Source organism: Acartia tonsa, chromosome 10, assembly GCF_053477335.1.
Source record: "Acartia tonsa isolate MP-2025a chromosome 10, ASM5347733v1, whole genome shotgun sequence".
NCBI classification, from domain to species: Eukaryota; Metazoa; Arthropoda; class Copepoda; order Calanoida; family Acartiidae; genus Acartia; species Acartia tonsa.
The window spans coordinates 47,782,824-47,795,772 of record NC_137269.1 but is presented as its reverse complement, the minus strand read 5'-3'; the positions used below and the strand labels follow the sequence as shown (position 1 = coordinate 47,795,772).

General features: G+C 32.5%; 1 protein-coding gene across 1 annotated transcript in view; it reads left to right on the top strand.

Annotated features, from left to right (window-relative positions):
* LOC145330211 (uncharacterized) overlaps nucleotides 1-12,949 on the top strand; it is a 55,359-nt gene that overhangs the window by 22,795 nt on the left and 19,615 nt on the right. Inside the window, exons 13-21 of the mRNA XM_080174817.1 lie at nucleotides 4,986-5,095; nucleotides 5,359-5,444; nucleotides 5,741-5,781; nucleotides 6,101-6,143; nucleotides 7,720-7,784; nucleotides 8,092-8,174; nucleotides 9,530-9,577; nucleotides 11,633-11,667; nucleotides 12,586-12,634. Coding sequence (XP_080030943.1) covers nucleotides 4,986-5,095; nucleotides 5,359-5,444; nucleotides 5,741-5,781; nucleotides 6,101-6,143; nucleotides 7,720-7,784; nucleotides 8,092-8,174; nucleotides 9,530-9,577; nucleotides 11,633-11,667; nucleotides 12,586-12,634 — 560 coding nt within the window. The remainder of the gene's footprint in view (nucleotides 1-4,985; nucleotides 5,096-5,358; nucleotides 5,445-5,740; nucleotides 5,782-6,100; nucleotides 6,144-7,719; nucleotides 7,785-8,091; nucleotides 8,175-9,529; nucleotides 9,578-11,632; nucleotides 11,668-12,585; nucleotides 12,635-12,949) is intronic.

Sequence of the window (12,949 nt, the reverse complement as noted above, 5' to 3'; positions counted from 1 at the left end):
GGAAATTTCCCAGAGGATCTGATAGTGTTGCTCTAACATATCGATCTCTGATCAGTGCATCTGGTGAGTCCTCTCGCATGGGTATGGATCTTACAGATTCCCTGTCTGGTTCTGGCGTCTTGGTTCTCTCACCATTCTGTTCTGGTTCCTCCTGGTTGGGCATTGGTTCCTCTCTTCGTGTATCATCTCCTGCAGAAGCTGCATCAGCTGACGGAGTTCTTCTTCCAGGCGTCGTCGAGCGTCCTCGACGTGGAGTGTTCGCCTTTTCAGCGTTGTCATCTTTCTTACTTTTATTAAATAATGGCATTACAGCTAGCTTAAGGCTTTTAAACTTTCTATGAGTTCTTTAAAGAAGCTTATGAGATGTTGTACTATTTTAGGATTTAAATAGCAGAGGTACAAGAAGAAAACCGACTAATGCGCTTAACGTTAAAACAATCAGGAATTGTTTACAATAGCAAATCTTTCTTTTAAAATTGTTAAATATAGATGAGTATGTATTGTCTACTTCACCTACAGTTGTTTCTACGTCGTGAATGCTTGCGTGTGAGCTTGGAATCTTATTCTGGAGTGTGCGCTAATGCACTCTTATCCTTAATTAAGCTCAACTGTAGAAACACTTTTACTTAGATTTATTCTATATTTGCTTACAAAGCTAATGTGGGTTGGCTAGCTATACAAATTAGCTATAAAGTTAGATAGAATGTTAAAGTTTGCAGCGAAGTTAATTTGGGTATGCTAATATACTATCACAAATTAACTGTTATTTGCTTAGGCGTCGACTTTTCCTAGCAAATGTTATTGTTGAGAAAAACAGCAATTTATAATCCTTGTTGAATTCTTACTTCACTCTAAGGATATGTAGCTTACAATCTGCTTATTCCTGTAAGGCTTTATGAATATAACTTACTAAGGTTCACTCCCAAAGGATCGTCTATATTCTAATAGTATTGCAACTGTTTGCCTGAATATCAAAGATCTCGCACCCAATACTTATAGTTGTATTAGGGTATGCCTACCAATCCTACTAAGTATTATTCGCGAATTATTATGGGGCTTCACTTGTGATTTCAATCCTTATAACTATATTATTGAGACTCAATTTAGATTGTCCTATATATATGAATATAATCAGTTTGTTTTCAAGGTTATTATAGACCGGATGTGCTCCACTTAATTAGTGAGAACACAATATTCTATGTGTCTTACTGAAGTGTGATATCCTACGCAAGGTGATCAATCTATACGCTGGAAGTTGTCAATCAAACTCTTTAAAGTAGACTACAAGGTTGGTGTTATTGCTTGGTCAAATATTATTGAAAATCAAATTAGCTGAATTAGTGCACCTTTTTTTTTCTAAAAAGTAACAATTTTAGATTATAAAGATTATGAACTATATGTACACACTTTATCTTACTTGGTTATAGACTTTATGCTAATAATCCTAAGTAAAATTAAATTTTCTCAATGGTGTAAAAAGAAAATATTCTTTCTTTGTTTTAATCCGGATGTTTATAAAGACAGTAGAGTACTTCCAATATTACTTGCTACTTCTTTTAGAGACGTCCCAAGACTCCCAAGATAGGCTGCTGCAACCTTTTGCTGCGTTTGGTTACTAGAACTTTGTCTCTTATAAGTGTGCTTTTAAATTACATATAGGGCTTAGGTTGTTGACTATACTTTTAAATCACTAATATTCACTATCACTAATGATTGATGGTTTATAACTCTTCTCAAGTTGTCTGTTGAATTCTGGCGGCACATGAAATAGAAATTTTAGCATTAGCAAAGCAAGTAAAAATTTAGTTTTCATGTCCTACTTATTGTTGAGTGAATTGTTTATTGTATTTAAGTATATGTTTGTAAAGAACATACAAAAAATTTCTAAGTTAAGATTGAATTAAAAACTTTCTAAGTCAAAATAAAATAGAATCACTCTAAGTCCAAAGTTGGAAAATTTTGACTAAGTCCAAAAAGTTTCTAATGAAATTATTCTAAGTACAAAATCAATAAATTTTGGCTTGGGAAAAAAAAATCTAAAAATATCTTAAGTACAAAAATTAGCAAATTTTGACTAAGTCAAAAAAAAATTTTTTTTCTTATTGAAATTATACTAAGTACAAAGTTAGTGAATTTTGACTAAGTCCATAACCTTTCAATGAAATTATGCTAAGTACAAAATTAGTGAATTTTTTCTTGAGACAAAAGAAATAGAATTACTCTAAGTCCAGACGTGGAATATTTTGTCCGAGATGAAATTTCCTAACAGTTCATTCACAAAGCTACTTTAGAGATTGCCTATAAGTCAAAAGAAATAGAATCACTCTAAGTCCACTATTGGAATATTTTGACTAAATGCAAATCTCGCTAAGTTAAGGATTTTAAAATTATAAAGTATTAGAGTGTTAGAATTATCCTTCACCAAAAGAAGTAGAATCTCTCTAAGTCCATAATTGGAATATTTTGGCTAAGACAAAAATACTCTAAGACAAAATTTTCTTTTAAGTGTGGAAAATGAAATTTGTTAATCTAGTTGGAAGAATCGTAATTATTACAAGTCCGAATTTTGGTAAATTTCCAACCAAGTTCCCAATTTCATAAAAATTACTATAAGTCCAGAAATTCGAGATTCTCTCTGTAACAAAAGAAATAGAAACGGTGCTAAGTCCAAAAGTGGAATATTTTGCTCAGAGTCTCAGAAAGTCTCTGGAGTTATTTCTCTGATTGCATACAGCAATTTGTCTACACTTATATCATTCCAACCGATCGATGTTGAGAATATCTCTGAGACTTTGAAATATTTTGTTTAACTCAAAATTTTTAGAGGCTATAGTTATTTTGATACATCCGCGTATAAATCAGAATTGCATTAAGAATATAAGTCCTAGGCATGTATAAGTAAGTGCAAATCTCAGAAAATCGGTTCTAACGGCACCAAAGTATTAGTACAATTTAACTTGAGTATAAATGCTACAAGTTTGTAATAATCTTTTGGCCCTTTACTACGACTCAAGAGTACTAACTGCTTTCGGCATATTGTTTCAGAAACATGGCTCCAAAGACAATATGTATCCCAACTAACAGCGTTTCCCGTGTTCTATAGGATTTGCTCCTAAGTTTTCATTTAATAAGGCAGTTCAAAATGGTCCTTTACAAATAGTATTTTGATAGCTTATAAATGAAAAGTTACTCCATGCTTGATTCTTAATAAGTTCTGGTTTAAGTATCAAAGATTCAAGTATTTCAACACTTAGAGAATTTTCGAATAAGTAAAAATCATACTAAGTCCGAAGATTTATATATATACTCCGCCACCTAGCACAACTCCTAAGTTTCAAAATTCTGACTAAGTCCAAAAATCAAAATTTTGCACATAGCTCAATCATAGATTATTCCAACCCAAGTGTTTTACTAAAGAGAGGCGGACATGGAGGTGCCGGTGTGCTGGTATTCTCTAGGGCCTCTAGAGTGTCAACCAGTGCGAGTGTCCTTATAGGGCGGCGACCAATGGCCACAAATATGCTAGCATTCTCTAGGGCCTCTAGAGTGTCAGCTAGTGCAACTGCTCGTACACGAGGCTCTCAATTGCATTTGTGTCGTGCCTTTCAGTCCCTATCTCTTCAAACGCCTCATAGTCCTAACCTTGCTCTCAAATAGTATCACAGGTTTTGGTAAATCCGATTTTGCCATAGCTACAATTATTCGATTTTGGTAAAAATACCTGCCTTAGGCGGTTCGGGTACGGTAAGGAAAAAAAAGAAAAAAAATTAATGAAGTAAAATTTTTCTAAGATACAACCGGTAAGTTGCACCATTGTGTGTGCGAATGGGGCGTTTGTCCATATTTAGGTATGGAGACCGCTCTTCTATGAGTACTACTAAAACCTAATTTTAATGCAATACACATAGACATTCTCATCGTCGGTTCGCTTGTTTAGAATGCTTAACCCTCTATTCCCACAAGTATAATACGAATTTGGTTGAGCTGGTGGAAGCTCAACAAAAGACCCACGCGAAGTATTATGTTGCTTTAACCTAAGAATAAATGGTTGGTTTTGATATTCGATCAGAATCATATAAGTATATTAAGTATTAAGGAAGGAAAACGTTTTTATAAAGTGTATTTATATCACAAGTGCATAAGTTAAGTATGGAAATATTTACAGGATAAGTGTTAAAATTATAAGTAGAGTAGGACAGAAATGTGCCCTAAGTCCCAAGCAGTGAATTGTGCTAAGTGTTAGAGTTCTAACATAAGGCCTGAGCTCAATTCATGCTAAGTACTAAGGGGCCTAAATTTAAACTACAATGCATGCCAAACAACTAAGTCATTACCTTTTAAAGCCAGAAAGAGAAGTTGATGGTAGGAGAGTTAGTAAATAACTGAATAAATTCAAGAGGTACATGCTATAACATTAGCTCTGGACCAGGATTTTAGTGTTTGTCTGTGCAATTAAATATCTGTGTGTTAATATGTGACGTAAATCAGGCATGGTTGTAGGCATACATATATGTACTGGTTGTTTATATGATTACATTAACTATAAACATAGTATCTTTAATAAACATATACTATTAGCAAATCACATACAGATTACCATGAATAGGCTTTCGTTACCCATATATGGTGTCATATAGGTAGAGACAGGCCTATGAATGCATAAATTGATACAAATAATGCCTTGGGCCTAGCTAAAGTAATTGTGTCTTGCCCCTGAGTGCTACTAGTTAATTGCAGGGCACGTGTCAATCAAAGGTTCATAATATGATCTATATAGTGTTGATTTTATATCAAGCATAGATAGATAGTTGTGGATGCGAAGCATTTCTGTAAAAGTCTCATATGTACGTTCAAAGAATTTGAAAATTGAGGATCGCATCTCCATATGTATCTAGGATTGTATTCTGGAAGGATCAGATTGTCCTGATGTTAATCCCATATTTACAAAATACATTTATATTAATATAACTAGAATATATATCTAGGATTGTATTCTGGAAGGATCAGATTGTCCAGATGTTGATCCTGTGTATACCAACTCCCAGATTTGTGGATCTTTTTCCAGCAGCTATCCACCACCTTATCTTATTCTAAGGTAGCTTTTTTACTTTCAAAGAAAAAAGTAAGAGGAATTTAAAAAAAAAAGATTTTTAACTGATATTTAAAAATAAAAATAATATTTTTTATTCCATTAATAAAGTAGTAATTTCTTATCTGTAGCTTAAGATTTCAATAACTAAAGGACCGATAGGGGCGCAGCCGCTAGTATCTAACAGTAAGAATATTGTGTGCTTTTATATTAATTATTGTTTTGTGATGTGTCGGAAGAATCCCAATACCTAAATCTTCTTTTTCTAGATTTTGTGTGGTAGATAGATGTGAGGGGGCCAATGGTATCACAGCCCATAACTCTTGTCTTAATATCAAGAATTCATTATTTATAGGTAGTATTATTATCTTTTATGATAGAATAAGGGCATATCACCTGTGGGTTGCCCTAAGCCTGAAGGGTTACCTAGGACTCAAAATTAGCTAACATAACCTCCTTTAAGGTAACAAATAAACAAAACTACGACAGTTAGAATACTTACACCATGAAAATACAATATAATTACTGTTTTTTACTCAAAATTAAGAATACTTAAATCCAATTATTAATGTAAACGATTATACTGTTATTTCAACAAAAAAGTTTAGCTTGTTATTAATCATTTTTAACAAGCAAATTTACTTTGTTTAGGTGGTGGTTTGTCAAGTATTTCTGCACAAAAATCTTCCAAGGTATAATTGCATATTAGGATGTCAATATGACTTGAGAAGGCTTACAACTATTTGAAAAAAGGTACCTCCACCCTCCCAAGAAAAATAGACACTGAAAAAAAGACTACTAGGGGCGGAATTGCATTTAGAAGTTAGTATCCTTGATAAATAAAATATTGTTTAAGGAGAGGGGGGACAAATAAAAACAACGTCATTATTACTAAGTATTGCGTCTTAAACTGAATTTTTTTTCGAAGTATATTGTGTATCGACATCATCTGTTTAGTACATTAATATGTTGGCCATTGTATTATCCCTTTATCCTGACTTATTGTTTAAGGTTACAATAGAAAACTGTGAAATTAGTCAGCTGGATGGATCAGGTGAAATAAAAGTTTTTTTTCACCTATAGTTCTTTTTTAACTATATATCTATCGTAGCTGTGTTTAGTGCCCTAGGAAAATGGGGATAGATGTCACCGCTTTTTGCTTACCTATTCTATTGACGTCATAGTAGAGGGAAAGAAACCTCTTAGAAAAGAGATGGGGTATCGGGTATTTCTGAGGTCAATAGAATAGGTAGGTCAATAGAATAGGTAGGCCAAAAGCAGTGACATCTATCCCCATTTTGCTAGTGCATTATAGACAGATAATATAACTATTCCTGGTTCTTATTTTTATATACCTAGATATCTGTCTATACATATTATCTATCTAGGTGTATCATTACAAGGGGAGAGTAGTGATATTGATACCTAGATATCTGTCTATCTATCCTGATATCTGTCTATACATATTATCTATCTAGGTGTATCATTACAAGGGGAGAGTAGTGATATTACTATACTTGATACCTAGATATCTGTCTATCTATCCTGATATCTATCTATACATATTATCTATCTAGGTGTATCATTACAAGGGGAGAGTAGTGATATTGATACCTAGATATCTGTCTATCTATCCTGATATCTGTCTATACATATTATCTATCTAGGTGTATCATTACAAGGGGAGAGTAGTGATATTACTATACTTGATACCTAGATATCTGTCTATCTATCCTGATATCTATCTATACATATTATCTATCTAGGTGTATCATTACAAGGGGAGAGTAGTGATATTGATACCTAGATATCTGTCTATCTATCCTGATATCTGTCTATACATATTATCTATCTAGGTGTATCATTACAAGGGGAGAGTAGTGATATTACTATACTTGATACCTAGATATCTGTCTATCTATCCTGATATCTGTCTATACATATTATCTATCTAGGTGTATCATTACAAGGAGAGAGTAGTGATATTACTATACTTGATACCTAGATATCTGTCTATCTATCCTGATATCTATCTATACATATTATCTATCTAGGTGTATCATTACAAGGGGAGAGTAGTGATATTGATACCTAGATATCTGTCTATCTATCCTGATATCTGTCTATACATATTATCTATCTAGGTGTATCATTACAAGGAGAGAGTAGTGATATTGATACCTAGATATCTGTCTATCTATCCTGATATCTATCTATACATATTATCTATCTAGGTGTATCATTACAAGGAGAGAGTAGTGATATTACTATACTTGATACCTAGATATCTGTCTATCTATCCTGATATCTATCTATACATATTATCTATCTAGGTGTATCATTACAAGGAGAGAGTAGTGATATTACTATACTTGATACCTAGATATCTGTCTATCTATCCTGATATCTATCTATACATATTATCTATCTAGGTGTATCATTACAAGGAGAGAGTAGTGATATTACTATACTTGATACCTAGATATCTGTCTATCTATCCTGATATCTATCTATACATATTATCTATCTAGGTGTATCATTACAAGGAGAGAGTAGTGATATTACTATACTTGGTACCTAGATATCTGTCTATCTATCCTGATATCTATCTATACATATTATCTATCTAGGTGTATCATTACAAGGAGAGAGTAGTGATATTACTATACTTGGTTCTTATTTCCATGGTTTACAGGTATTAATGCGCAGGGAGGGAGGGGACATAGGATTTTCTTTGTTGCACTACCCTTAAGTTTTATGATAACTTTTTCTTCTTCGTTGGCTCAACAACTTTGGGGACTTTCATAGAATTTGTTCATAAATTTTAGTGTCTAAACGTTTCAACCACTTATTGTAATCTACAGTAGGGGTAAATTTGTGTATCATCATTAGGAGTGAACTTAAATTTATCGACTATTGTTTTATCTCTTTAGATCCTTTGTATAATAGTACAAAATTAAAATATTCTTATAAAACATACTCTACAATTACAATGTTTGTAGGTATCCAGTGACCTTCCAGAATTACACCCAGCCTGTACTATCACAAGTTCAGTAGCAAGAATATTAAATAATTATTTTTACAGGTATCCATAAATACGAGGGAGGGAGTGTACATTGGGCTCTTTATTAAACAGTTCCCCAACGTTTCAACCACTAATTGTAATCTACAAAAGGAAATATTTTGAGTATCATCATTGAGGATGTACACATCAATTTATCGGCCATTTTCTTAACCCTTTAAGATCCCTGATAAATACAGAGACAAGGGACCAGGATTCTGACAAACAAATCTAAGTGAAAATTTCGGGAATAGTCCCTTTCGTAACATCGTCCCATAAGGGGCGATTCGTCGTATTTTTAAAATGGCTTTTTATAGGTCATTTTATGTTAGGTTAGGTTATATTGGGTTAGGTGATTGCCCCACAGGGTTAGGTAATTTGCCCCGCAGGGTTAGAGCCCCCCACAGGGGCTAGAAATAGGAGAAAAGCTACTGTGAAAAATACGAAGAATCGCCCCATAAGTTGCGATGTTACGAAAGGGACTATACCCCAAATTTCTCCACAACCTACTTCATTCTTATCCCCCTTTCTTACAAGGGTGATTAATTTTTTTCGCATAATTTCCGTAAAGTTGGATGTAACCTTATTAAGTCAAACTGTTCATAAAAATAAAATTAGAGCATTTGACTAAAAGGTTACACACAGCTACAGCTTTATGGAAAATACGCGGGGAAAAAATTACCCCCTTTAAGTTTCAGGGTCCTAGGCTTTTAAAATATTTTTAAAATAAGTAATCAAAATTGTAAAGTTACTAAAAACAATTTAGTTAATTTACATAAATTATGAAAGGTTATAATTCAAAGTCAGTTTTGTCGATTTATTTTTATGCAACAATTCTGTAAATTATAGAAAAGATTATGTTTTTTTACATAAAATGAAAGCAGTTATTGGTTATTTATCGCATCGTAATATAGATAGCTTTCCGCGGATATTAAAATAAAAAATTACAAGCTTAAAACCGTTTGCCCCTCGGGGTTAACAAAACTGTTATCCTTTTAAGTTTTTTTTAATATTCTTGGAAAATTGTCTGCAATACGATGATATACATGATTTTTCAGCATAGCTGCGAACCGGTGGATACTAATCGGTTTGAAAGCCACGCTGGAAAAAAAGTTTCCATTGCCCCTATTTGAAGATTAAATATTTAGGATCATTTCTTGCTATCATCATAAATTATTTATTATTAGAGATTTTGGATCATGGAAAGAAAACGGAGTAGCAGGTTGCGTCGTATTTTCACAATTTTGATTATTTTAGGTTAGGTTAGGTAAATGTTAAGATTGCCCCGCAGGGGCTAGAAATAGGAGAAAGGCTTAGGACGAAACCTGCTACTTCGTTTTCTTTCCACGATCCAATGTTTGATCCAAATATATTTTCAGTGTGGCGGGAGGTCTGGCTTTATATTCTTCAGACGTAACATGTGACAGGTATAATAATCAAATCTTGGAAGTAACGCATAGATCTTAAGGGATAAGATAATGGTCAATAAATTGATGTACACAAAATTACCTCTTATTTAGATTGGTTGTTGGGACGTTTGATTATACAAATAAATGAACCAACCAATCAAAATTTTAAAAAAAAGTCCCCAAAGTTGTTAAGCCCACAAATAAGAAAACGTTATTATAAAACTTTGCAACTAGTACAATGAACAGCCCAATGTCCCCTCCCTCCCTGAAGTTACGACACACAGTGGAATAGATATTTAAAATTTAAAATGATTTAAAAGTGATATTTCTGGGTTTTTTTCAAGGGAATTTTTTTAAAAGCTGTAAATTATTGAATAATTTTTTATTATGATAATGATTTTTATAATGATTTGTTGTACAAAAACGAAACCAATTTTGTTTAAAACAAATGTTTTTTTAAAGGTCTGGTTGAAATTAAACTCGTATCTAAATATCTTTATTTAACAGGAGGGAGGAGACATTGAACTGTAAATTACATTGGTCTTATAAATATAGATTTTGGTACTTAATTTTAAATGCACCCAAACTTATCAAAAAATATATTTAAATAATTCCATTTATCAGCGTTGGGGTTATTCTCAATTTATCGATAATTGTTGTCCTTAGGTCTCTGTTAACTTTTTTTTGTCCCATTCGACCCCAAATTGATTTAAAAATAAAAATAATCTGCTTTTTGGATACAGCTGAAATCTTTTTCATGATTTTTTGCACGTTGCATTTTTTGTGCATAATTATACTGAAGATAATATTAAACAAGGATGACAACATTCATAAAAAAGAGGCAATGAAATCAAAAGGTAAAACAAACGAACATAAACAATTGAATTGTGTCAAAACTTAATAAGCATAATATTATCTAAGTAAATTAGAAATTGTATATGAACTTATTGCAAAAATTATGAATACAGAATTATGTTTAAGGATGTATTTACATTTTAATGACTTGATTATAGAGATGTTTTGCTTAAAATATTGTACCTGGTTACCTTAGGAATCATTTTTCCAAAAATAAAATAAATAGGATAATTATATTATACAATTTTTTTGGTAAAAAGTGGAAAATAAGCATGTTTTGAATGGACGAACAGACTTTCTGGTAAAGATTATAGACTAGCTATATGCCTTCTAAGTCGTACCTTATTGTTAAAAGAACCATCCCTAAAAGTTTGAAATCGAAAGGGCAATTCTAACATTCCTAAACTGACGAAAAAGCTAATTGTTACATACGGACGGACGTACAGAACCTTATTAAATAGAGAAGCTTCACTTTTAGAAATGATTATCAATAATGACTTGAAAAAAATACGAAGATTTTTGTTTCTTCAAATTCTTTTCAAGTTCGTTATCCGAGATTTAGTTTAGATTTAGTTAATATTAACTTTTTTATAAGGAAGTTTTCCTTTATTAAGGTCAGTCCATCCGTATCGTATAGGTCTTTTCGTTAATGTACACATGTTAGAATTGTCCTCTCGATTTCAAACTTTGCTTAATGATTTCTGTAATAGTTAGGTACGATTTAGGAAGCGTAGCAACTCAATCTTTGTTACCAGAAAGTCCGTACCTTCATTTAAAACATACTGATATTTTTCATTTTTTACAGCAACTTTTTGTTTGATATAATTATCCTATTTATATAGTTTTGGAATGATGATTCATAGGCCAACAACTGCCAATATTATAAGCAAAACATCTCTGTAATTAAAGGAAAGTATGTCCTTATACAGTATCCTGTACTTTCGCAATTTGCAACAAATTGTTCAATTTTGTTTAGACAAAATAATATTATCTAATTAAGATCTGACATTGTACAAGAGCTATTGTTCGTATGTCCTTTTTTCTTATTTCCTAACTTCGAGTTCATGGTTGTTGTCATCCCTGTTTTTATATACGTTTGTACAGATTTAAGTTTAAAAGTATTGATATATAAATTTTAAAATATTGTTGTACACAATTTTAGAAATTTCCTATATCATATAAAATATTTTAAAATTAAATGATATATTTTTGTTTTAGAAACAGTTTTTCAATTTGCTCCAATCGATTGTTAGGTAAGAAAGGTTGGATCATGGAAAGAAAACGACTTATTTTCACAGTAGCTTTTCTTTTGTTGTTATGGGGCTCTAACCCTACGGAACAACCATTAACATTTACCTAACCTAACTCAGAATAACTTATTAAAAGCTACTGTGAAAATGCTACGAAACCTGCTACTTCGTTTTCTTTACATGATCTGAATAGTAAGTTTTATTTTTCTGATTTGATTGTTATATTATGGCAAGTTGTTATTATAAAATAGGTGGCTGAGCTTGTAGCATTGTGAAATAAAAAAGAAACTAAATCTAATTATTTGTTTATCTCATGATTTGGAAGAAATATTTCCGAGAAAAATAAATGAGAACCAAAAAAACAGCCGGCCAATTTCTATATTGCCACCCTAGGCCTCACTCAGCCGCGACTACGTCCCTCCCCTTAGCTGTAAGTAAGCTGCAATCGTAAAAAAACTGCATGGCTTAAGGAAAGCTGATCAATCTTTCAAAGCGCTGGAAAGTGTCATGGGTGACGTCATAAAAAAAAGTCTAATAAAGAGGAACGAGAGGAGAAGTGGGAAAGGAAATCCCGAAAAATTAGATGGAATTATACGTATTTTCATGACGTCACACATGACACTTTCCAACGCTTAACCAAACTCAGCTAAATCCAACCTAAGCAAGAGCCACTCAATGCAACACTAAGCTGCAGCCGAAATCCTACAACCCTAAGCCTAGAAAGCTTATTGCTAGAAAATATATCCTTTTACATAAAGTAGTAAGGTTTTTTTGTCTGATTCTTGAGATTTCGGTATCAACAGAACTGATTAAGTTTTCCTTTATTGGGAAGTTTTTTGCGGCTATTTTCTGCCCCCTTCTTACCCCCTTAAAGAAAGAGTATCTAGATGATAGAAAACATTGAAAATTATTTTTTTTCAGGAAAAGATGAAACAAATAACAAAACATTAATTCCTGCAATCATTAATAGGTAAAATATTCAAATATTAAAGATAAATAGGGAATAGTCCCTTTCGTAATATCGCCCCATAAGGGGCGATTCGTCGTATTTTTAAAATTGCTTTTTATAGGTTATTTTAAAGTAGGTTAGGTTATATTGGGTTAGGTAATTGGCCCCGCAGAGTTAGAACCCCCCCGCACGGGCTAGAAATAGGAGAAAAATACGAAGAATCGCCCCATAAGGTGCGATGTTATGAAAGGGACTATACCCGATAAATAAACTGCGAACCAATAAATAGGCAAATCTAAATTTTTTAGAATAGCAGCTTTATTATTCATTTAGGAT